The sequence below is a fragment of the Streptopelia decaocto genome, assembly GCF_964273445.1.
Source record: "Streptopelia decaocto genome assembly, chromosome: 16".
Classification (NCBI taxonomy): Eukaryota; Metazoa; Chordata; class Aves; order Columbiformes; family Columbidae; genus Streptopelia; species Streptopelia decaocto.
Genome location: NC_138671.1, coordinates 7,373,444 through 7,395,069, shown reverse-complemented (window position 1 = coordinate 7,395,069; position 21,626 = coordinate 7,373,444). Strand labels below are relative to the sequence as shown.

At 41.7% G+C, this 21,626-nt stretch overlaps 1 protein-coding gene across 14 annotated transcripts in view; it reads right to left on the bottom strand.

Moving 5' to 3' along the window:
* Positions 1 to 341: 341 nt before the first annotated feature.
* The window catches only part of TNRC6C (trinucleotide repeat containing adaptor 6C), a 278,770-nt gene continuing 257,485 nt past the window's right edge, over positions 342 to 21,626 (bottom strand). For 7 of the 14 annotated variants that reach the window (XM_082066871.1, XM_082066872.1, XM_082066873.1 and 4 more), the window contains 13 exons: positions 16,193 to 16,366; positions 14,788 to 14,934; positions 14,194 to 14,316; positions 13,566 to 13,649; positions 13,038 to 13,269; positions 11,150 to 11,317; positions 9,189 to 9,380; positions 8,898 to 9,041; positions 7,385 to 7,501; positions 5,820 to 6,014; positions 4,108 to 4,178; positions 3,346 to 3,485; positions 342 to 1,102 (listed from right to left, as the gene is read on the bottom strand). In XM_082066871.1, the coding sequence (XP_081922997.1) occupies positions 742 to 1,102; positions 3,346 to 3,485; positions 4,108 to 4,178; positions 5,820 to 6,014; positions 7,385 to 7,501; positions 8,898 to 9,041; positions 9,189 to 9,380; positions 11,150 to 11,317; positions 13,038 to 13,269; positions 13,566 to 13,649; positions 14,194 to 14,316; positions 14,788 to 14,934; positions 16,193 to 16,366 (2,148 nt within the window). In that variant the 3' untranslated portion in view covers positions 342 to 741. The remainder of the gene's footprint in view (positions 1,103 to 3,345; positions 3,486 to 4,107; positions 4,179 to 5,819; positions 6,015 to 7,384; positions 7,502 to 8,897; positions 9,042 to 9,188; positions 9,381 to 11,149; positions 11,318 to 13,037; positions 13,270 to 13,565; positions 13,650 to 14,193; positions 14,317 to 14,787; positions 14,935 to 16,192; positions 16,367 to 21,626) is intronic. The other 7 variants (XM_082066870.1, XM_082066875.1, XM_082066874.1 and 4 more) reach the window with 5 other exon arrangements.

The window sequence follows — 21,626 nt, the reverse complement described above, 5'->3', positions numbered from 1 at the left end:
TCCTTTTTCCTTTTTTTTTTTTTTTTTAGTTTTTTTTAAACTTTTTCTTTTTTTTGGGATTTAAAAAAAATGACATGAAAAAGTAATGAAACAAGGGTAATGTGCATAGGCAGATCCATGGGAGTAGTGGACACAGAGATACCCCACCCTGCCCTCCCTCCCCCGCTCAACCTGTACAGTCAAGAGTTTCCATCCAGATTCGTCACTTTTCTGTACCAATGGTAAATATCTCACTTCACCCTTTCTGATTATTGGGTCCGCCTCTGGTAATGTGCATAATAGTCACAGGCTCATTTTTAATAGGCTTTCATTTCCCCTTCCCCCCACCCCCCGCCCCCAAGTCGATAAAATAACCCTTTCCAGCCCAAATTCTGAAAAGTGCCCTTCATGATAGACCTATTCTAAGCAGCTTTTATACTTGGTTTTTAAAATCACCATACAAACATAAAAAGACAACATAAAACAAAAAGCCATGAAAAAAAAAACAACAACAAAACCTGTCATTAGCATGTGACACTGACCAAGAGTAGCCCATACTGTTTCATGAACAGTTCACAAGGACTTCTGCAGTTTCATTTTTGATACTGGACAGAGGTACTAAAAAAAAGGGCTGCCAGTCTGATGGGTTAAAGCTGGATTTCTTCATCAAGCCCAGGACTGGAAAGGGTTACAATTTTTATTTTCCTTTAGTGCTGATGATTGTTATTTCCATTTTGTTTCTCTCTTTTGTTGTTTTTTTTCCTAGATGGACTCCCCGCTGAGAAGATCACCCGGAAGAAGAGTATTCAAAGGTGTGGGGCTGCCGATAACTCTGCCGTCGTCGGTGCTGGGGGGTCCCCAGAGGCTGCTGGAGTACTGGGGGACCCCGCCCCACAGCAGGTCGCTGCTCCCCTTGCCCCCCAGGCAGGGCGGGTTCCAGTGCCCGGCGTCGCTGCGCACCAAAGCGTGGGAGCTGCTGGAGGAGCCCAGGCGGGTCTGGCCGGAGCCGCTGTTGGATTGCCAGCTGGAGGTGGGCGGCAGCGCCTGGCCCTGCGCTAAGAAACGGTTCACTTCTTCTTCGCCAGCAAACTCGGCCAGGATGGTAGTGTTTCCCAGGACACACCTGCGGAGAAAAGCAAAAGGCACAGCGGCATGAAACATGGGGTGCAAAGGGCTATTTTTGGGAATATCTGGTGTGAATGTGGTTGTGCCACTGTGCTTGGCGCTGGTGAGGCCATGCCGTGAATACCATGTAAAGTTTTGGGCCCTTTGTCATAAGAAGGACATTGAAATACTAGAGAGGGTGCAGAGGAGCGAACAGAGCTGGTGACGGGCTGGAGCACAAGTGTGATGGGAGCGGCTGAGGGACCTGGGGGGTTCAGCTGGAGAACAGGAGCTGAGGGGAGACCTTCTGATCTCTGACCTGCCTGAAAGGAGCTTGGAGCCAGGGGGGGTCGGGATCTGCTCCCCAGGAACAAGCGCCAGGAGCAGAAGAAATGGCCTCAAGTTGCGCCAGGGGAGGTTGAGGTTGGATCTGCGGAACAATTTCTTCCCCAAAGGGCTGTGGGGCATTGGAACAGGCTGCCCAGGGCAGTGGTGGAGTCACTGTCCCTGGAGGGGTTTAAAGGCATCTAGACAAGGTTCTTAGGGACATGGGCTAGTGCTAGAGTTAGGTTAGGTTATGGTTGGACTCAATGATCCTGAGGGTCTCTTCCAACTGACATGATTCTATGATTCTGCGAATCTAAATCCATGTTCCCCCAAGTTGAATTTGAAGTGAAGAGTTATGCCAGTCACCGCTCCTCCTAATTAACAGAGTAAAAAATCCCATACAAACAGAGGTGGAGAGTGTGAGCAAACTGTTCTCGGATCAGATGGGATCTGGGACTGTTGGCTCTGAGATGTATTTTCCAGTGATCAACTCCATGTAAACATTTATCTGTGAAACAGATAGTGGCCGATATCCCTTGGCACTGTTAACACTGGCTTCCACAAATCCTGTTGTATTTTACATTGTCACCCTGCCAGCAAACCAAACACACATGTATTAATAGCTCGAGCCTTTTCATTCAGAAAGTGCTGTCTTATCCTTGCCAGCGTGTAACTACAGTTGTGCCACAACCCATTAAAAACCAATTTAAACAGAGGCCTTCCAGACCACTGATAATGTAAGGATGCCGCCATGTACATACTTGAAATAAGCACTTATGTTTAAACTCACATATTAATTTTGCCTTTGGCATTATTTCTTTTATCTGATGTCCACACCTAAGCTGATGTAATTAAGAAGGGTCAATTTTTCATCTCCAATTGTTCTGAATGCTATTTTGTAGTATTTAATTAAGGCATGCTCAACAGTTAAAGAAACAATGCGGTCATTACCATAATAATTATTACTACAGTTTCTGTTAATCAGGCTAATAATGGGAACACAGTTGCAACTTTATATATGGAGTAACCATTGCTCCTAAACTTCTAAGTACGGGAAGGTAATCAGGCTGGCTCCAAATGACGTGTCTGCTGTGATCAGTATTTTTCACTATACCCATCCTATAACCTATAATGAAAATTGCCTTCCAACTATAAGGACCTAAGTATTCTTCTGAAATATCAGCCTCTATTCTTAGTCCTCCCTCATGTCACTAATTTTATCACTAAAATTCTCCAGCTCTTGTGTAGTACGCCAGTTAGTCCCATTCATCAATGATTTGGACGAAGGAATAGAGTGCACTATCAGTGAGTTTGCTGATGACACCAAGCTGGGAGGAGTGGCTGACACACCAGAAGGCTGTGCTGCCCTCCAGAGACCTGGACAGGCTGGAGAGTTGGGCAGGGAAAAATTTAATGAAATATAACAAGGGCAAGTGTAGAGTCTTGTAGCTGGGTAGGAACAAGCCCAGGTTCCAGTGTAAGTTGGGGAATGACCTGTTAAGAGAGCAGCGTAGGGGAAAGGGACCTGGGGGTCCTGGTGGACAGCAGGATGACCATGAGCCAGCACTGGGCCCTTGTGGCCAGGAAGGCCAGTGGTACCTGGGGTGGATTAGAAGGGGGTGGTCAGTAGGTCAGAGAGGTTCTCCTGCTCCTCTACTCTGCCCTGGTGAGACCACATCTGGAATATTGTGTGCAGTTGTGGCCCCTCAGTTCCAGAAGGACAGGGAACTGCTGGAGAGAGTCCAGCGCAGGGCAACAAAGATGCTGAAGGGAGTGGAGCATCTCCTGTGTGAGGAAAGGCTGAGGGAGCTGGGGCTCTGGAGCTGGACAAGAGGAGACTGAGGGCTGACCTCATTAATGTTTACAGATACATAAAGGGTGAGTGTCAGGAGGATGGAGCCAGGCTCTTCTCAGGAAGGGAGGGCAGAAACGTACATATGCAGAGACTTTTGGGCCTTGGCTGCTTCTTCCTTTGAACTGTATCGGACCACAGCATTCCCTTGCGTCAGGTTCAAGTGGAATGTTATCAGAGGGCCATGTTGCAAACACAGCGTCCGCAGTGTGGAACCATCGATCTGGTGAGAGGGAAGAGGGGAAAGGTTATCTATATTTGTGTGATTTCACTTTAAATGCTTGTTAACTAAACAAGTTTTAAAAGCTAAAGGACAAGTACAGGTGAAAGAAGAAAAAAAAAAAGTCCTTCTTCCATACGAAGAATTTAGTTATAAACTTATCAAAAGTCCAGAAGTAAGTGAAAGAAAAAACACATAGCTCATAAATATAACTAAATTTTCCCCAAAATTAATTTGGATGTTTATATTCAAGGCTTTGTGGCCTCTGTTCTTCCTTGTGAGTGGCACTACAAGGAGGACTAGAGGATATGACACACTTAGGAGAAGAATAAAAAAAACCCCAAACACATAAGAAAAGGAGATTTTACATCTCTGTATCTGCTTTAAAACATCATTCACTTCCAAACTTCCACATATACAAATGGTGTGCACTGAATGACTAATTACAGTATTACTTGACAGCACTTTGAAAACTTCAAAAATTCTCTGTAGAAGACAGATGCTTGTAATAAATGCATAATAATTCTTTTCCCACCAAATGACCAAGGTTGATAAACGTTCTTCTTACTGTCTCTTCAATGTGCCAGATCTGTTTTCAGAACTAGTTATGTAGAATTGGATTTACCTGGGGTGTGAGGTTTCGAAGAACCAGCCAGCTGCTTGTTCTCCCTGAGCTGTCAGTACTCCATGCAGAACCTACAACACAAATTCCACAACAAAACATTTTATCATGATGTCGAGAGCATATTACAAGCAGAAAACTTATGTGGAATCGCCACATACTAGCATGCGTTATTGCTACTGAAAACAAATCCTACAGCAGTTTCCCCACACCTTCATTCATTGTCTTCTTCACAATGAAAGGTTGCTGAATGCAAAGCTGCTTTTGTTACATTTAAAACATCTGTGGCATTATTCACATTCCCACAAGAACTATTAGGAAACAAGGGGATGCAGGTATGACACCGCAACAAACTGCACTTTCAGGTTATGTTAGAATTAATCCAGCAGACACATTTTAAAAGCAATTTAGACATGCAAGCTCAGACTGCTGCTTGCTATTAAGGATTTTTACAGCACTGCAGCATTCTGCTATCTTGCCAATGATAAATTAATGTATGTGACTTATTCAAAACACGTATTTCTGCACTAACAATGTTCTGATTAAAGAGACAAGGCCATAACTAACAAAACCTGCTTTTCCAACTCCAATGAGAAACTGTACAAGCTTGATATTTATAAGTGGCATTTGAGAAACCACAGTACTTCTGTTGTGACACGCATGACCGCATGCAGGCTCCAGAGAGAATCCTGGCACCAGCAATATCTGCCCACCAGGTGGGGTTTCGGTGAAGAAAACAGATCCAAAATAAATGGCAAGAAGAGGGAAGATCATTTAATTCTCAAGTCAGTGAAAGCAGATTAATGAAACAGCCAGCTTTATAAAACAGGTGTAATACTTTGAAGCTGTCAATACCTCACAAAGATGATAGATATATTTCTATAGCCAGATAAATGTTCTCTCACATTTGTACTTAAGCAAAACCATGACATTTAAAAGAAGAGCCTGCATGAAAAAATTAAGACATTCCCTGAGGCTCCTGCAATGCCATCAGGTCCTTTACATCCATGCTCCAAAAATATGTTTCATATTAAATTCCATGGGCTGATTCATTCATCTTGAAGCCTTGTAGGCAATCATAGATCATAACCACAAAAAAAGAAACATATTTAAAAGGTATTTTTAGAAACTAAGGAAATGGGAAAAAAATCCTGGTTGGAGTTATGTGATTTGCCAATTCCTACAATTACTAATAGAATCATAGAATCATTTTAGTTGGAAAAGACCTTTAAGATCACTGAGTCCAACCATTAACCCAACACTGCCAAGTCTACCACTAACCATGTCCCTGAGAGCCTCATCTCCATCTGTCCAACCCCTCCAGGGATGGTGACTCCAGCACTGCCCTGGGCAGCCTGTTCCAATGCCCCACAGCCCTTTGGGGAAGAACTTGTTCCCCAGATCCAACCTCAACCTTCCCTGGTACAACCTGAGGTCATTTCCTCTCATCCTGTCACTTGTTACCTGGGAAGAGAGACCAACCTCCTTGCTACAAACACCTAAAAGACAACAGCTTCATTTACAACATATCCTACCTAAAATAAACAGACATGAGCTTCATCCCCAAACCAGACACACTCTGTTTGTATTAAACCTCTAGTTTCTGGAGCCCAATACACAGCTGTGAGGTACCTCATTATTGTAACACAGAATAAAAACAAACAATTCTAAAAAGAAGGGACTGGGGTGGTATAAACCACAGAAGCCTGGAGTACCGGAGGAGTAGGAGCTGGTCCAGCCCAGGGGACTGGCACCCCACGTGGATGATGGCTTGGTGTTGGTTAAGCCTGGCGGTGGTCTCGTCGGAGCAGTAGTGTTTCTGGGTACCTTCCATAGTTCGTGGGACAGAGAGGCTTGTGTGTGAGAGATCGGGCCAGAGGACCACGTAGACTTGATGTCTGACAATTTTCCTGCAACAGAAAAATATATATTTGTGTAGTTTTAGTTAGCAACAACTGTTAAAACGAGTAGGATAGGTAATCATCAAGCTTCTGCACTGACTATATTCTTCCAGCTTTTCAGGAGAGGAAAGAACAGCATTCCGTACCATCCAGTGGTATAAATTATATAGCCTTTGCACCTCCTAACACTTGAACGTTTGCTAACACATTTATGTTTTCAAAGAACTTTATATTTAATGAATCTCACAACACCCGCTACATATACAGCTCCCTTGTTAAAATCTAGTTTCCTTTCTTGTAAAAGACAGTATATGTAAAAAGACCAGAAAATGGACTTCAGTATTTGAAATCTAATTTCATCAAAATGATAACAAAACACTTCAAGATTGTCTCTCTCCGAGTTTTAGAACTCAGAGCAGTTCAGCCTGCGATGTAGGACATGACACATGCACATGACCACAGATTAGATGTTGCTATGTCACTACTTCTCATGGGGTTAACACAAAGATTAGATCATACCGCAAAAAAATAAAAAGCAAATAAAGCAGAAACGCATGGCAGATAAAAGAAAAGCAAGCCATTCCTTTCTTTTCCTTTCATTGGAGCAAAACATTCCAAACAAACCCTTTTTGTTCTGCATTCTGCAGTAGGACCTGAGTCTGCAGCTTCATTTATTCAAAGGAGTGGAGGATTTTCACCAATTAGATATGAAAATGCTAATATAATCCATACAACAGACCCAACAAATTTTTATAATGTGTTAATCTGGATATTTAGGTAGTCAATTCACAAGCAAAACTTCCATGATTTGCAAAGAGAGATACTTCAGAATTTATAGCTCATTAAAAAAAAACGGGGTCATTCACATATTATATAGACCATTTACAGGCTCAGACATATTATAGAGGAGCACCAGGCTTTGGATTTACTATTAAAAGACAGAGCCATGCAGAGTACCTCCTTGAGGTACGACTATTTTCCTGAGCTGAAGATTGTTCACTTTTAACAGTGAGTTTTGTACCAAAAATTTCATATCAGCTCTTACTGGAAGAGTGGAGGTGTTTCTACTGAGGTCCTAAGACAACAGAATATTCCTGATGAAGTTGCAATGGAAATGGTCATCAAGAGATCTCGATGCCAATACAGAGTGACAGTATGTGGCACCACGTGGAATAAATACATTTTTCCTTAGCACAATTCCAGGCATACCATCCAACGCTCAGCACTGAAGAGCTGCCAGCAGAGCTGCCTACCCAGCACTGGGCTGAAAAACATGCTTCTGTCTGTAGTAGCACTACTGTAACAACTGGGAAAGTGCTTTCTAGGGCCTTTTCTCAGAATGCAGAAGGATGTGAAAGTAGAAAGGCCATTTTTCGTACCTGCAATGCTAGGTGCGGATGCAATGCTGCTGAAAGAGCTACTGTAGCCGGAGGCACTAAGCGGCCAGGCACTCGATGAAGGCAGCGTGGCATTCTGAGATGATGTTGGGGATGACCCTGCAGAACCAGCAGAGAAGCAACTAAGAAAGATGGGCATAATGATGTTTGGTGTGACATAAGCAAATCTATTAACGTGCAAATACAAACCATGCAAGGCATTTCCCTTAATCAGCCCGGTTTCTGAAGTCTAGGAATGACATGTTATAGAAAGCATGATAAAGTGAAGCAGAAGTCTTTAGTAGAAAAGCAAGCTGGCACAGTAGCAAATGTGCTAGCGCCTACGCAGAAGATATATTCTTAATTTCCTTTAAGCTATGTGACTCTCGAAACACTAAAGTGTTTTGTCTCAAGGAACAGGCTTGATTTATACAAGTGCTCTGCCAGCTGACTTAAGCAATGGCAACTCTAGATGAGCATAGGTGCATGTGATAAACTAACCTCTTACCATGGGTGATTTGTCCTAAATTACTCAAGCTAAGCACTTCTCCTACATCCTAATGCTCACAAACATCTTCAGATTTTTGCAGACTTTCAGTAAAGAAAGAACATATTTTAGCAATCGCTTCTCAAACTGATAACATTAAATGAAATAGCCTGAAGCCATCTTGGTACATCATTTACAATCGCAGGAGCTATCTAAGCATACACACAATTTCCTTACTGCCAGCAAATACAGAAATTGATATAACACAAAATATCTTCATTATAAAGACCAGAAGAGCTGGCAATATTCTCTCTAGCCACCAACACAATTAAGCATGTATCCTAAGCGACTTAGCATTCCTGACATACATAGATGGACTGTGATGCTGAAACACCTTTAACTGACTAATAAAAACAGGTGAGTTCTTTGGAAAAGAGCACTGTACTGAGGCAGAAGGGAGGAAGTAGAAAGACAATCCCAACCCTTATGGCTCAGTAAAAAACACAGGCCACATTTTCAACTGGAATAGCAACCAACCAAACTTTACCTTTACTCTCTGTGCTCCACAGGACACACCACTACAGACATCAGTTGTAAGCAAAATAATGATTTATCAATGTCTTCTCTGGAAATAATCTATTCCCAGGTAGCAGTGAGGGAATTATATCAAAGGCCCATATGCCCATAGAGCTGAACCTCTTCCTGATTCCATGTGGCTAAGACTTTCAGCTCATAGTAGCTGACCCTGCAAAGTTTATTTAGTAAACAGCCTAAACAAAAAATCAGCCCAAAACCTCAGGTTTTGTCTAAATGTCCAGTGCAAGGACACAGGTCAGCCCTCTAAATGGAGCTCAGCTCTGTTGACAGGATCCGCGCACTTCCATGTGCACTATTCAAAGAGAGTCTCTTCCTGGCAGCATGTCATGAAAGCCCCAATCTCAACGGGAGGGGTAATGACAATAATGGGTAATTTCACCTAGGGGCAAACACCTAGGTTGTATGAGATGTGAATGTAATTTGTGTGTTTACCTCCACTCTTGAGAAGATAGCGATTAACATCCTGTATCGTGGTGTTTATGGTAGGCCCAGTTGGAACACTTCCAGGAGTAACATCGGGGTCATTTTCAGGATCAATATTCTGCAGTCCTTTCCATGGCACTCCTGGATGAAACTCTGTTTCAAAGATAATAAAAAGAAGACTATATAAAGTCGGAATTCTCCAAAGTTCCTGCATATCAGAAGGCATGAGTATTCAATAAACAGAACGAGCAATACATTTTAAGTACAGCAGTTAAACACGAATGCTTTGTATTTTGTTACCTGGTGGCCAGTTTATGCTGGAGCCATTGGAAATTTTATCACTATCGGTTTTGGCACGTGACCAGCTGTGAGGAACAGCTACGGGTGGACTGGCAGGCGATTCACTGTTTTGAATCAGATCGTACCGGCCGTAAGAGTCATCAATGGAGGACTTCCCCGGAGGACCAATACTTAAACCTCCAGGTATAGCACCTGCAATGAATGAAATAGAAAGGCTTTGTTTAGGAGTGGGACTAAATTGGGGTATTTTCTTTCTGTATTACAAAGATAAAAAGAAAATCAAAATATAAACACAGCAAGCAAGGCTTGACAGCCTCTGAAGCCTTACTAGGAATTACAGCTGTGAGATAAACCACCGGTACAATCTAGACACTCAAGTTAAAGAAATTTGGACTACATCACTGCCAAAAAGAGACTAAGTAATTAAAATCATTACACTGATGGTAAATAGGAATTTACTGAGACAACATACTAAAGAATATCACTGAAAGCAAGCTCCCTCTTCATCCTTCTCTTGGTATTCATTGCTAACAGGATGGATGATTTGAAACAGCCTTTCTCACATTCCTACAAACTATCAAACAAGAATTTGGCATAAGCACCACAGCTACTTGCAGAATGAAAAACTACTGTAAAAAAAAAAAAACAATTAACACCACTCATAATAAAGTCCCGGATACAATGAAGTTAACAGAGCACCATGTTCTAACAGAATAAACTTGGTTCAGAAAATAAAGGAATAAACGAGTCAGGATACTGGAGGCGTTTAGGGATAAAGGTGTTCAAACAGATCATAGAATCAACTGGGTTGGAAAAGACCTCAGAGATCATGAAGTCCAACCCTTGGTCCAACTCCAGTCCGTTTACTAGATCATGGCACTAAGTGCCATGTCCAATCTCAGTTTAAAAACCTCCAGGGACAGTGAGTCCAGCACCTCCCTGGGCAGGCCATTCTTCTGCTAGCTCCCTCATCACCCCAGGATGGAGCCCATTCGGTCCCATAGACTTGTGAGGATCCAGATGGCTCAGGAAGTCACCAGCTATTTCCTCCTGGAATACAACAGGGCTCTTTGGCTTCCTACCTCTGCCAACCACCTCCAGAGGCCAGTTGTCCTGAGGGCCACCTGTCTTACTGGTAAAAATTGAGGCAAAGTAGGTATTAAGTACCTCGGCTTTCTCCTCATCTTTGTTAACTATATTTCCCTCAAAGTCCAACAGAGAATGGAGATTTTCCTTGCTCCTCCTTTTGTTATTAACGTATTTAAAGAAGGACTTTTTATTATCCCTAACAGAATTGGCCAAATTAACTTCAAATTGCACTTTTGTTTCCCTATTTTTTTTTCTGCATGATCTTGCTGTTTTCATAAATTCTTCATAAGTAGCCAGCCCTTTTTTCCACAGTCGGTAAACTCTCTTTTTATTTCTGATTTCCTTCAGAATCTCCCTGTTTAGCCAAGCTGGTTGTCTTCCTTAGATCCGCAGTTACTTCTGGAAAAATATGAAGCTTCTGCTCCTAACTCCCAGGGTGGTAACTATGCAATCCATCCTGCCTTTGTACAGCACTGGCTGTGAAAGATTGATGATACTGAAAACATTGTGGGAGAAAGCCAACGTAAAGCTTTTTTGGATTGAAGGTATGCAGACCTGGAGTAAAGGGAAACTTGTGGGACTTGTTTTGCCAACACCAAAGGCTTGTTATACTTCATGTTCTGAGCAACAAAATTCAGCAAATTAAAAAGACATTCCTACATAGCATGTAGGGAGTGACAGCAGCAAGAGCTTCAATGCATTGCTGAATGTGACTGCAGAAACCATCTTAAAAATATCAGTCTCAAAGAGTGCTCCGTACCAACCATTTATGAGCACTAAATGAAAATAGTAACATGAGAAAAAAAATCATAAGTGCAATATGACTCAAGTCTCAAACAGCCAGACGGACACAGAGATTAGAAGTGACGTACCGTGCTTGCTGGAGTTCTGGTCAAGCGAAGAAGCAGCACTAGACAGATTATCCATTGAGTTGGGGTGTGTCCACTGAGGAAGGCGAGACTGGGACTGAGAAGTGTCCTTCACTGACAAACCACCAGTAATGTCCATGTTATTTACATTCATGTTCGGGTTCAGTCCAGCTAAATGGAAACAGGTCATTAGATATCCACAATACACGGGAGGATTAAAAGAGGCGTTCAAAAATCCAGCTAAAGAAATTATTAAACGTTGATTTTCAGACATCAGCATGTACCTGTAGTTATTTACTACACACATTTTTAACCTGCTGTCAAGAACTTTTGCTTTTATGGGAACAGCAATATAGCTCCCATGAATTCAGAAAATGTTAAAACTTTGCTAAAAGAAAAAAAAGAAAAAAGATGTGGGGATAATATTTTAAAGCTGTCGGTATTACTACTCACAGTCTCTTCCCTTGTCTCAGAATCTGGAAGAATGTGCTGGAACTACATTTAAACCAGTGAAGAATTTGGAGAACTCCACTGCTAAGCCAAAATATTCCTAATGTCTCACCAGCACACCCCCATGATGTCTGCCATTTTATTTTGCTAACAACATTTTAAAAATCCCAAACAAAGCAACTAATTAAAAGGTCAGACAAACGGCGGCTATTCATCACGGCAGGTATTGTACTATTTGGGCATATATTTCGTATACACAGAACAAAATCACTCGGAATGTATTTAGGGAATAATTTTGACATGCTTCTGTGGCACGAATCTGAGTCCTTTTGGATATATAATCCTGAATGTTAGCAGATCACAGGAAGCTGAGATATGATAAGAACCTCTTAGGCTTAGGCCTTTAATTCATAAATTCTTCTGCCTTCTGATGCTTCCTGCTGTATAACAGCTCACCATAGCAGTCAAAATTACCTTCTTAACTGCTGCATGGTAGATAAAACTTGGCAATTCTATTGTACACAGCATAAAGAGAGTCACAAAGAGATTAAATTAATTCCTTTATGTAATAAATGAAGCCTGTAGCATATATAAAACAAACACAGAAAATAGGTCTGAAAGGTTCTTCTGTTAAGACTGTCTCACAGCCAAATACATTATTTTGAAATCAATCCGATCTGACAGGGTTGTGTCTAACCTGCCACAAAATGACTGGTGAAGAAGATTTCAGAAACTTCCCAGGTAATTTATTCCAGTACTTTACTTTGCTTAAAGCAAATAAGTGATCCTTAATGTTTAACCGGATCTCCTTTTATGCAACAGAAATTTATTACCTCTTGCATTAGCCACATGCAAGAAAACATCTTCAAAGTTATCTTTTACATTTTTGAAGATTTCTGCATGTCTCTTAAGTCCTCTCTTTAGACTAAAGCAAGCAGAGGATTTCATTTTCTCCTTAGCAGTTTCATTTTCGAAGCATCTAATCATCTGCACAACACTCACTGCACTCCTTTAAACTTATCCATATCTTTCTTGAAAGACATTGATTAACACTGATGCTTTACCAGTGCTGATTAGAGTGGAAAACTAACTAGTCACTTTGCCTGACTTCAATATAACATTTGTGTATTTTACAATGTGACGCTGTTTATTTATATGTAGTTCACAGATAGCAACATGCATTGATAGTTAACTAAGCAAACCTTCTGTTGTGATACTTGTAGGCAGAGCTAAGCATGAGCAAACATAGCCCACCTGAACAGCTATCAGATAAGCATGTAATAACATGATTGTGTTTTGGCATTTCAACATTATTTAATAAACGTATCTTCTGTGTTTATGTATTTGATACATTGTGAAGCAAAACATTTAGATGCTGAATCAATGCAATATACTCCCTCTACCTTTTGCATACGGAATAGCTTTAATGCAGGGCACTCACCAAGAGGGTAAGGAGCAAAGGTGTTCGGTGAAGACTGTTGCTCTTTGGTCTGCAGGTCAGGAAGGCCGGGAGCCTGGGGATGGGGTGAAAAGCTATCCATGGCTGATTTGCCTGCAGAGGGGTGCAAAGATAGATGTGGAGGGGGAGGCTGCTGCTTCATAAGCAGGGCCTGGGCCAGCTGGCGCTGGTGCTGCTGGATCTGCTGCTGCATGTTATTGATTGTACGTGCAACCTGGTGAGAAAAAGAATCAATAAATGCTCGATTGAACAAAAAGGCACCAGGTTTCTTGTGTCTTTCTCTACAGTGAAACAACACAATAGATCTGTTTACAAATAAAAACGGACTGAACGAAGGGTTGAAGAGCTTTCCTCCTACTGAAATAGCTTTATTACTCTAGCACTCTCTCTTTTCAATACTCAAGCCATGTGCTGTGTAATTGTTTCTAGGGATGCTCTGGCTGCTTTGGCATAACGTAGTACCATTGCTTTAAGCTACTGAAACCAAATTCTAATGGCAGGGAAACCTACTTGCTGCTCCTGTTGTCTCATGGGTCCGGAAACATTACGCTGAGCCTGTAACATCTGCTGCTGGATTTGTAAACGTTGGTACGCCTGCAAGAGAGAGAGCAGAGGTCAGAGGTCCTGACGGATACAAGCAGCCCTTGCTTGAACTGCTCCGGAACATTATGAAATAGAAAAGGCAAACACTGGAGTTTTCTGAAAACAGTCAATGAGGCAAAAGTAACAATCTTGCTATGAATACATTATAAAATACATTTAAGTCCAGTGTAAAACCAAACACGTAAATAAAAAACCTGATGAGTAAGTTTGTGACCAATATGTATTCTTTAAAGATAGGAATCTTTTTTTTTTTTCCAAAAATATACAATGTTATTCATACCACTACAAAGAGAACTACATTTTAGTTCCGCTGATCAGCTATAAAGGATAATTATTCCACAAATGACTATTTATAAAGCCTGAGGCAAAACCCATTATTTTGTTTCTTTAAAAAGAAACTTTCTTAAAGAAACTGACATCTGATTGTTTTAAAGCTCTGTCACGTCCATTTAAAAATTTAGTTAGCCATTCTCCTATTTTATCTTCGTGCCTTCAGTTCTGCTTTAGAGCTTATTTGCACTGTCTTTTAACTTACCAGCTGCAGCTGATAGAGCTGGTTCAACATCGTCATATGCTGAGGATTATTAATTGGCGAGGTTAACTGTGCAGGGCTGAGACCAATGTTTTTTGCTGCAAACTGCAAAAGCTGTGCTTGAACCTAAGAAAGAACAGTGTATTAAACATTGTACATTTACTTTTAACACTGGCAACTGTGTAAGCCGTTAATAAGAGTCACAAGACATTGGCTGGAAAATATGACTATTACCAGAAGTAGTACCACAAGCCACCAAAAAATTTTACAAGAGACTCTAATAGAAATCTGAATAACCATACTTAAACGTCCATTTATAGAAAAAGGGCTGAGAACTAACTGCTCAGCTCTCTAGAAACACTACTTTTTGTAAAAAAGAAGGAAGACAATGTGCCCACATAGATGATGTACAGAGTGTACAAACTAGAACTTCTTACCCATATAACGTGCTTGCTGGCTAGGAAACAAATCAGCACAGACATAGCCAGGCAAGAGCTGCAAAGCCTCAGGAGCATGACAGAACGCATGTGGAGAGGAGAGGGAATGTGGAAGAGTTCCAGGGAAAGGGAAAACTTGAGAATGGAAGTGCTGTCTAACCTGAGGGGATAGAAACTGAGGCACTTGAGCACGAAGACTAGGCTGGGATGAATTAAGAGGTTGCACTGGCGGTTGCTGCGGCTGTTGCATGGTCCTGGCTTGTGCTGCTCCGCTATTGCCAAACATACCCAGATTGCCACTCGGTATCTACAGCAGGGCAAGACAGACATCGGCACTTAAAGACATCATTCAGCGTATAAACTGGAAGCTACTTAACTGTGCAGTCTTTATCTTCAGTGATTATGACAAGAATGGATAAAGAAACAAGTACATACAGATTGTATTGACAATCAGGTTTAGAATCGGGGATGGCAAAGACTGGCGTGTACCCAACCTCCCAAACCTCCAAAACTTTGTATAGATGCTTGAACAAAAGGCAGCTGGAGGTGAAGATCACTTTTATAAGGATGCATAAACCTAGAGGGTCACAAGATGAACAATGAGAAGCACTTGCCAAAAATGGCTGCATTTGTGTAGCAAGGGACAGGAGAATGGCAGCATTAAACTCACGGCATCCCAATCCTTAAATTAGCTACGCAGTTTTGATATTTAGTCATTTCATAAAGCTACTGATAATGGACATGCTATCAGTGCCATCACTGCTTCTGAAAGATATGCTTAATGGGCTATAAGTGCTGGACAAGTAATATCTTTAGAAAACTAGCTTTAAAAGAATATATGTAAGAAAAGCCACCCTAGAATAATAGACAGAGTTTTTCTGCATTGTTATTTCTTATCTTTGCTGGAAGTTCCAATTTATATGGCAAAAATAATCTTTTCATAATTAACAGAAGTTTATGAACTCAGTCTTGTGGTTGTTTACGAATCTTCCTCTCCATCTCCTTTGCCCTTCTTTCCCTTTCAGCATGTTCTACCCAAGGGCCAAAACATCCCACTTGCCACAACGCTCTATCTGACCAGAGGTGCTAGAAGCACAGTTTCTTTCTTACCACCTGTCAAAGCTATGAGCTGGCTTGACACTTAGAGCAGGAATAAAAAAGCCCCCATCACTTCTCACTCATCTTATCACTGAATAATTATGCCAGCCAGGAAAGACGAATTAGAGCAACATCTCTGCCTTAGAGTCGGTGACAATGAGCAATGCCTCAAAAAAGAGAAACCTCACATCAATCAAGGCAGAGCTATACCAGTGTTGAGTGGTATAAATCCATAACACTGCAGCCTCTTCTCAATGTATGTGTGCAATTAGCGGGCTAATTACAACTAAGCAGTTGTTTCATGTCCTACAATGTGAAACGTTAACACAGCAGGTAGTTTCTCCACTGATATTTCACGTGAACAAAGACGTTGCACACCCTTTCAGTTTAAACCACTATTTTCTCCTGGGAAGTGAGGAGTCCAAGAGAGCTGAAATTCAACTTGGGCTCTCCCCCAACAGCCTTACCTGTCTAGAAGAATTCAAGTTTTGCATGCCCAGCCCTGAGGCAATCCCGCCCAGGGTCTGATTAGGGAGTGCACTGTTTGAAAGGGGGAGCTTCAGGCTTGGTGAAGGCAAAAATGGTGAAGTAGTGGGCTCTTCCACTAGGCCGCCATCCTGATTGGAGAAAGAAAGGGTGAGCTGTGTGCGGGGCCCAGGAGCAGACAGTGCACAAAACAGTGTCCCATGGCAATACAAAAGGGCATGGATGAATACAAATATTAAAAAAAAAAAAAAAAAAAAAAGCATGAATAACAGGGAATGAAAAGTATGGAGTGAAGGGAGAAGAAAGAGAGAAATAGGATTAAGGTATTGTTTTTCTTTGTTACAGTTAATCCACAAATGTACAATGCCCCCCCGCCACCTCTCCAGAAGGAACCCATAGCAGAGCTATCATGCAGCCACCTCCTCCTCCCCTCTGAGGTTTTCCCCTCTCTCCTCCACCAGATTGAAAGGTGGAAAGGGAAGAGACCCAACACATTTCAGGGAAGACCTGGGTCAACGTGGTAAATCCTCAGCAGCGGAGCACAGGCTCTGCCACACTGCTTTTGCTAACCCAGAACCTGGGAAAGGCCAGATCAGCTGATTTGATAGCAGTCCCCATTTGGTTCCACATCATAGCTCTGCTCTTAAAAAAGCACTTTTGTATTAATCCCCTTTCCTGAGACATAGGACTTTCTTTTAATATTCACATAGCACTGAGTTATTATTATCCACTCTGAAGCATTAAACCCTAACGCACCCAATATCCTTAAAAACAATACTGATGTCTGCGTAGCCTCCCTAGGAAAGTGATTAAGTCACCGTCTGAATGTCCCCCAGGAGGAGGCAGATTTTAGCAAGACATAAGGAGCCCCCTCTGATAACGGAGCTGTAAGGAACCATGGTTGAACATGGGTACGATGCACAGAAGGCAGACCCCGTGGGGGCCAAACAGCAAGTCAGAAAAGAAAATAAATCATATAATCCCCAATCAAACAGGTAGATATCTAGCTAGTATTACAGTGGGGTACCAAGTTCTATCTCAAACTGTGCTTTGATGTCTGGGAAGCCTGCGGCAAGCGTGATCAAATAACACTGTGTACAAAGTAGAGCTCCAAAAACAGGCAGAGTGAAAAATCTTTAATTTGCTATGTGCTGGACTGGTGTTTTTCAGGCAATATATTCATTGCAAAGAACAGCTTCTAAATAGGTGAGGAGCTAGGTTATTTCAACCCATAAATTCAATGCCCCAGAAGGTTGTGAGAGACTGATAAACCTCCTTTGTTAAAAAAGCAGCCCAGTCTGCTAACCAGATACCCAAACAAATGACTTAATGCAGCAAGCACACTCAGTAAATTTCATGTTCTAAATTAATCCTGAAAAACGCATTTTCAACAGCTCTCCTTTGATGCAAAGAAAAAGTTTCTTTACTACCAGGCAAAGTGACACTTGACATGCTATCTGCCTATCCTGAGGGGAACACTGACATTTTCTAATGATATCCCCAAGGCCTTTCAGCTCAAGATATTTTACATTCTACTGGACATCAGTCACACTCCACAAACAACTGCAGCTTGCATGACAGTAACAGGTTCAAAGATTTCTCCTTAGATCACAGACATATGTTCACAATTCTACCCTTCCCCCTTTAAAGTGAAAATAATTTCAAGCTTGGTGTGCGCTCTCTCCTTCAGATGCCATTGTTTCTTGCGTGAACAGACCTACTGACCATGAAAGACCAATGCAATCCCACCCTGCCCCCAAAATTTATTCAATTCTTGTCTCGTTGACATGACTTTTTTCACGTTTTGGAAACAGACAGTGCCACGATGGCGGAGGACAAGCCACACTGGAGACTCAGGAAACCCATTTCCAGCCCCAGTGGACTCCTGCTCAAGGCCGCTTGCACAAGTGTGCTCCTTGGCCAAACTGCACATGTCTTTTGGAGCAAGTTTATAACACATTGTTCACATTCACTTCGTTCCATTGTTTTTAAAATTTGAACTTAGGTTGTCAACTGTGCTGCACAAACCCGTGCTCTGTAAGGGGAACTGAAATCAATTCATTTAACATAAAGCATTTAGTCAGTCAATGTAAAGTGCTCAGCAGTCATTCTAACCTAAACTAGGTGATACCTTTACTGCCCACAGGGGTTTGTGACCCATTATTTTTCAGGCTCCTTTATGCAATAATTGCTTCCTGAAGAATAATATTTTCTACCTAATCTTTCCTCTTCAGTGATACTTTTACAAATTTATGGTACATTTCTTCCTCAGGCTAATCAATTAAACAAATCCCCTACATCTGAATCATCAAAATCATGCTCAATCCAGACTGCATTCAACTTTTTGGGGACTTCACACAACTGTAAAATCCTACTGGTGGCAGCATTTCCTTCTACACTTATCCAACAGAAAGTACCACACTGGAGCTCCACAATACATTACTTTAGGACTTTGGGAAGTCTTTTGCAATAGTCTCATGTACCAAATATCACAGAATGCAAGCGGCATAACTCAAAGATGTTTTGGCCCTGTGATACAGATAATTTAGCAGAGGATTCCTGGACACTTAAGCAGTTGCCTGCCAACAAATGCCACTTCATGAATCAAAATGTCCGAACAGACAGATACAAGACTGATGAATCTGCCAGAGGTCTTTACACAAAGTCAGTTACAGAAGTAGTTGGTAGAAAATACGTAATTAATAGCTTCTTAAAACAGAAAAAGCCTTTTCCAAAACAGGAAGCTAAGGTAATAAAATCTCATCTCAGAATAAGTTGTCTTCAAACCTGACAGGAGTCAGGTACAGCTTGCAGGAAATGCAAGACTCAAAGAAGTACTTTGAATTTTGGAAAAATGGGAATATGAAAAAGGTTTCAAAATTTGGAAGTTAAAGAAACAAATCACTGGATCACAGAAAAGAGAGATGGAGAAAAAAAGAATTTAAAAATCAACCTTAAAATTCTAGTGATCACCATCTAACTGCAAAGCCTACAAAAGTGTCTCTGCGTAATGGTAAAATATCCCATTTGCTATCCCAAAGACAAAATCAGTCACACTCACTGGGATCAAGAATGGGAAGGACAAGATTGAAAAAATCCCAACAAACAGTTTGTTCGAATTAGAAACATGGAAGAAAGTCAGAATGTTTTTGGAAGAACATGAATGCAGCCAACAGGCATCAAGACCTGTACACCTGGATTTCTCAATAGTAGAGAAGAGCAGCTGACCAGTAAATAAGTCGGCAGTGAAAAGGAGACTTAATTTCTAGGGTGAGAATTTCGCAGTCTCCTCTGTGCTCAAGAATTTGGGAGAAAGCTTGGAAGCAACATCAGGGCAAAGGACGACAGAACTCTGCTGGCAGTATGGGAGACAGCATGAAAAAACAAAGCTAGAGGAGAGCAGAAGGGAAAATGAGTCTGTCGTGGAACTAAGAGCAGCTTCACAGAAGGAAAGCTCAAGCTAACGCCAAAGCAGGCTGATGTTACTCCTCTGCAGAGCTGACCTTTTGGTCACATAGATCTAATACAGTGGTCCAGAGTTCAGCACTTGCAATCTGTGCTAAAAAATTAAGTGATGTCTCTGTAGCGTTCAAGATTTTCAGTTACCGAGTGGTCAGCGCAGATCAGCAAGCCGCCACATTTTTCTTCTGAGCTTAGAAGAACACGTGGTAGGTGCGACGAAATACACACCAAACCTGAGACACTACTCAGGGGTTGTACCCAAACCAAATCCCTGCACTTTGAGGCACTCTGGGCTTATTTGTGGTGCTTCCAGAAAAATCTTACATGCTTTTTACAAATTTGACGGCTCCAGAAGACACGAGGTAACATCTTCAAACAAACCTGGTACTCAAGGTAGAGCATGCTCGCCACCACATATAAGATAAAGCAGTTGAGAACATGTAGCAGGGTACTGCTAGCCTAGATATTTATTTTCTCAAAGCCACTGGATTTTCTCCCTTCCCCTTTTATGGTGCTACAAAACAAGATAATACACTGAAAAAAATAATAAAGCACTGAGTGCCAAAGATTGCCTCAGTGTGACACACACAGAGTATCTGCAGCAAACGTTGAAGAATAAGTGAAAGCAAATATTCAAAGGTGATGTTCAGCTGCACAGACCACCACCAATCCAGAAAGAACAGGGAGTTCAATGGATCGAGGAGCAAATGTCAGAGCTGGAAATTCTCTCTCCTCAAATGCATAAGGTTAAAAAACCAAAAAAATTAAGTTGGGCTTTACCTGTCAAAGAAAATGCAGGAGAAAAATCATAGAGACTCAACTCAAGTGAGCTGAGAGAATCAGCTGAGAAAGAGTGGTAGCAACAAGCACACTAACCCAGCTTACAATGTCACGAGGAGGAACCTCACATAACTTACTGAAGGCTCAGCAAAGCCAGCAAAAGGATAATAACTTAATAAGACCTAAGTAAAATAAGGAGCATTGGCTGGAGTGCTTTGTGCAGCTGTGAGAGAGCTTGTCTGCTGCCCAAGGACAAGCTGAGCTGGAAGCCAGGCAGCTCCAGGCTCATGCTCTGAAATAGCACCTCAAAGGGCAATTTTGGAGAAGAGGAATTGCTCTAGTAGCATGAGCTGTAAATCTGGAAAGAATTTCTTTGGAAAAAAGGTATCTATTCTTAGAGTAGGAACTATATTTGTTTAATTCAATTAGCAAGTTGCTCAACACTCTGATAGCTAACAAATATAGTTGGGGATTATTTCCTTTGTTATAGTAAAGTCGCTGTGACAGATTACGCCCAGACTGACAGATTTTACTAGCTGTATGAATATTAATGATTTTAGTACTCCCTTCTCAATAGTTGTGTTTAACATATGTTTCCATAATTGTGCATTATGCTGCACATAATGCATTTCTCTCTCTGGCAATAATTCTACTGCTCAAGATCTCAGTTCCTGAGATCAGCTGATCGGAGGCAGCTCGGCGAGTCCCGATAAAGCGAAGTCTTCGAGGTACGGAGAAGCCTTTTTTTGTTGTTTTGTTTTTCTCTCCATCGGGCACTTTCGTTCTTGAAACCCAAACCCCGTGGCTATTCAGGTTTCTGGCTGCAGGGAGTGCCAGAGCCTGCTGCTGCCAGATGACAATGGCCAGCATGCCACCTGTGTGAGGTGTGAGCAGGTGCAAGATCTGCTCTACATAGTTGCAAAGCTTAAGGAGGAGATTGAGACACTGAGGACCATCAGGGAGTGTGAAAAGGAAATCGACTGGTGGAATAACTCCCTGGCGTGCCACTCAGAGAGGCTCCAGGGGGATACCTGTGTCTAGTGGAGTGCCTTGAGGCCTATACTATTCAATATATTCATCAATGATTTGGACGAGGGAATAGAGTGTACTGGAACACAAGAGGTTCCACTTAAATTTGAGAAGAAACTTCTTCTCAGTAAGGGTGACAAACAC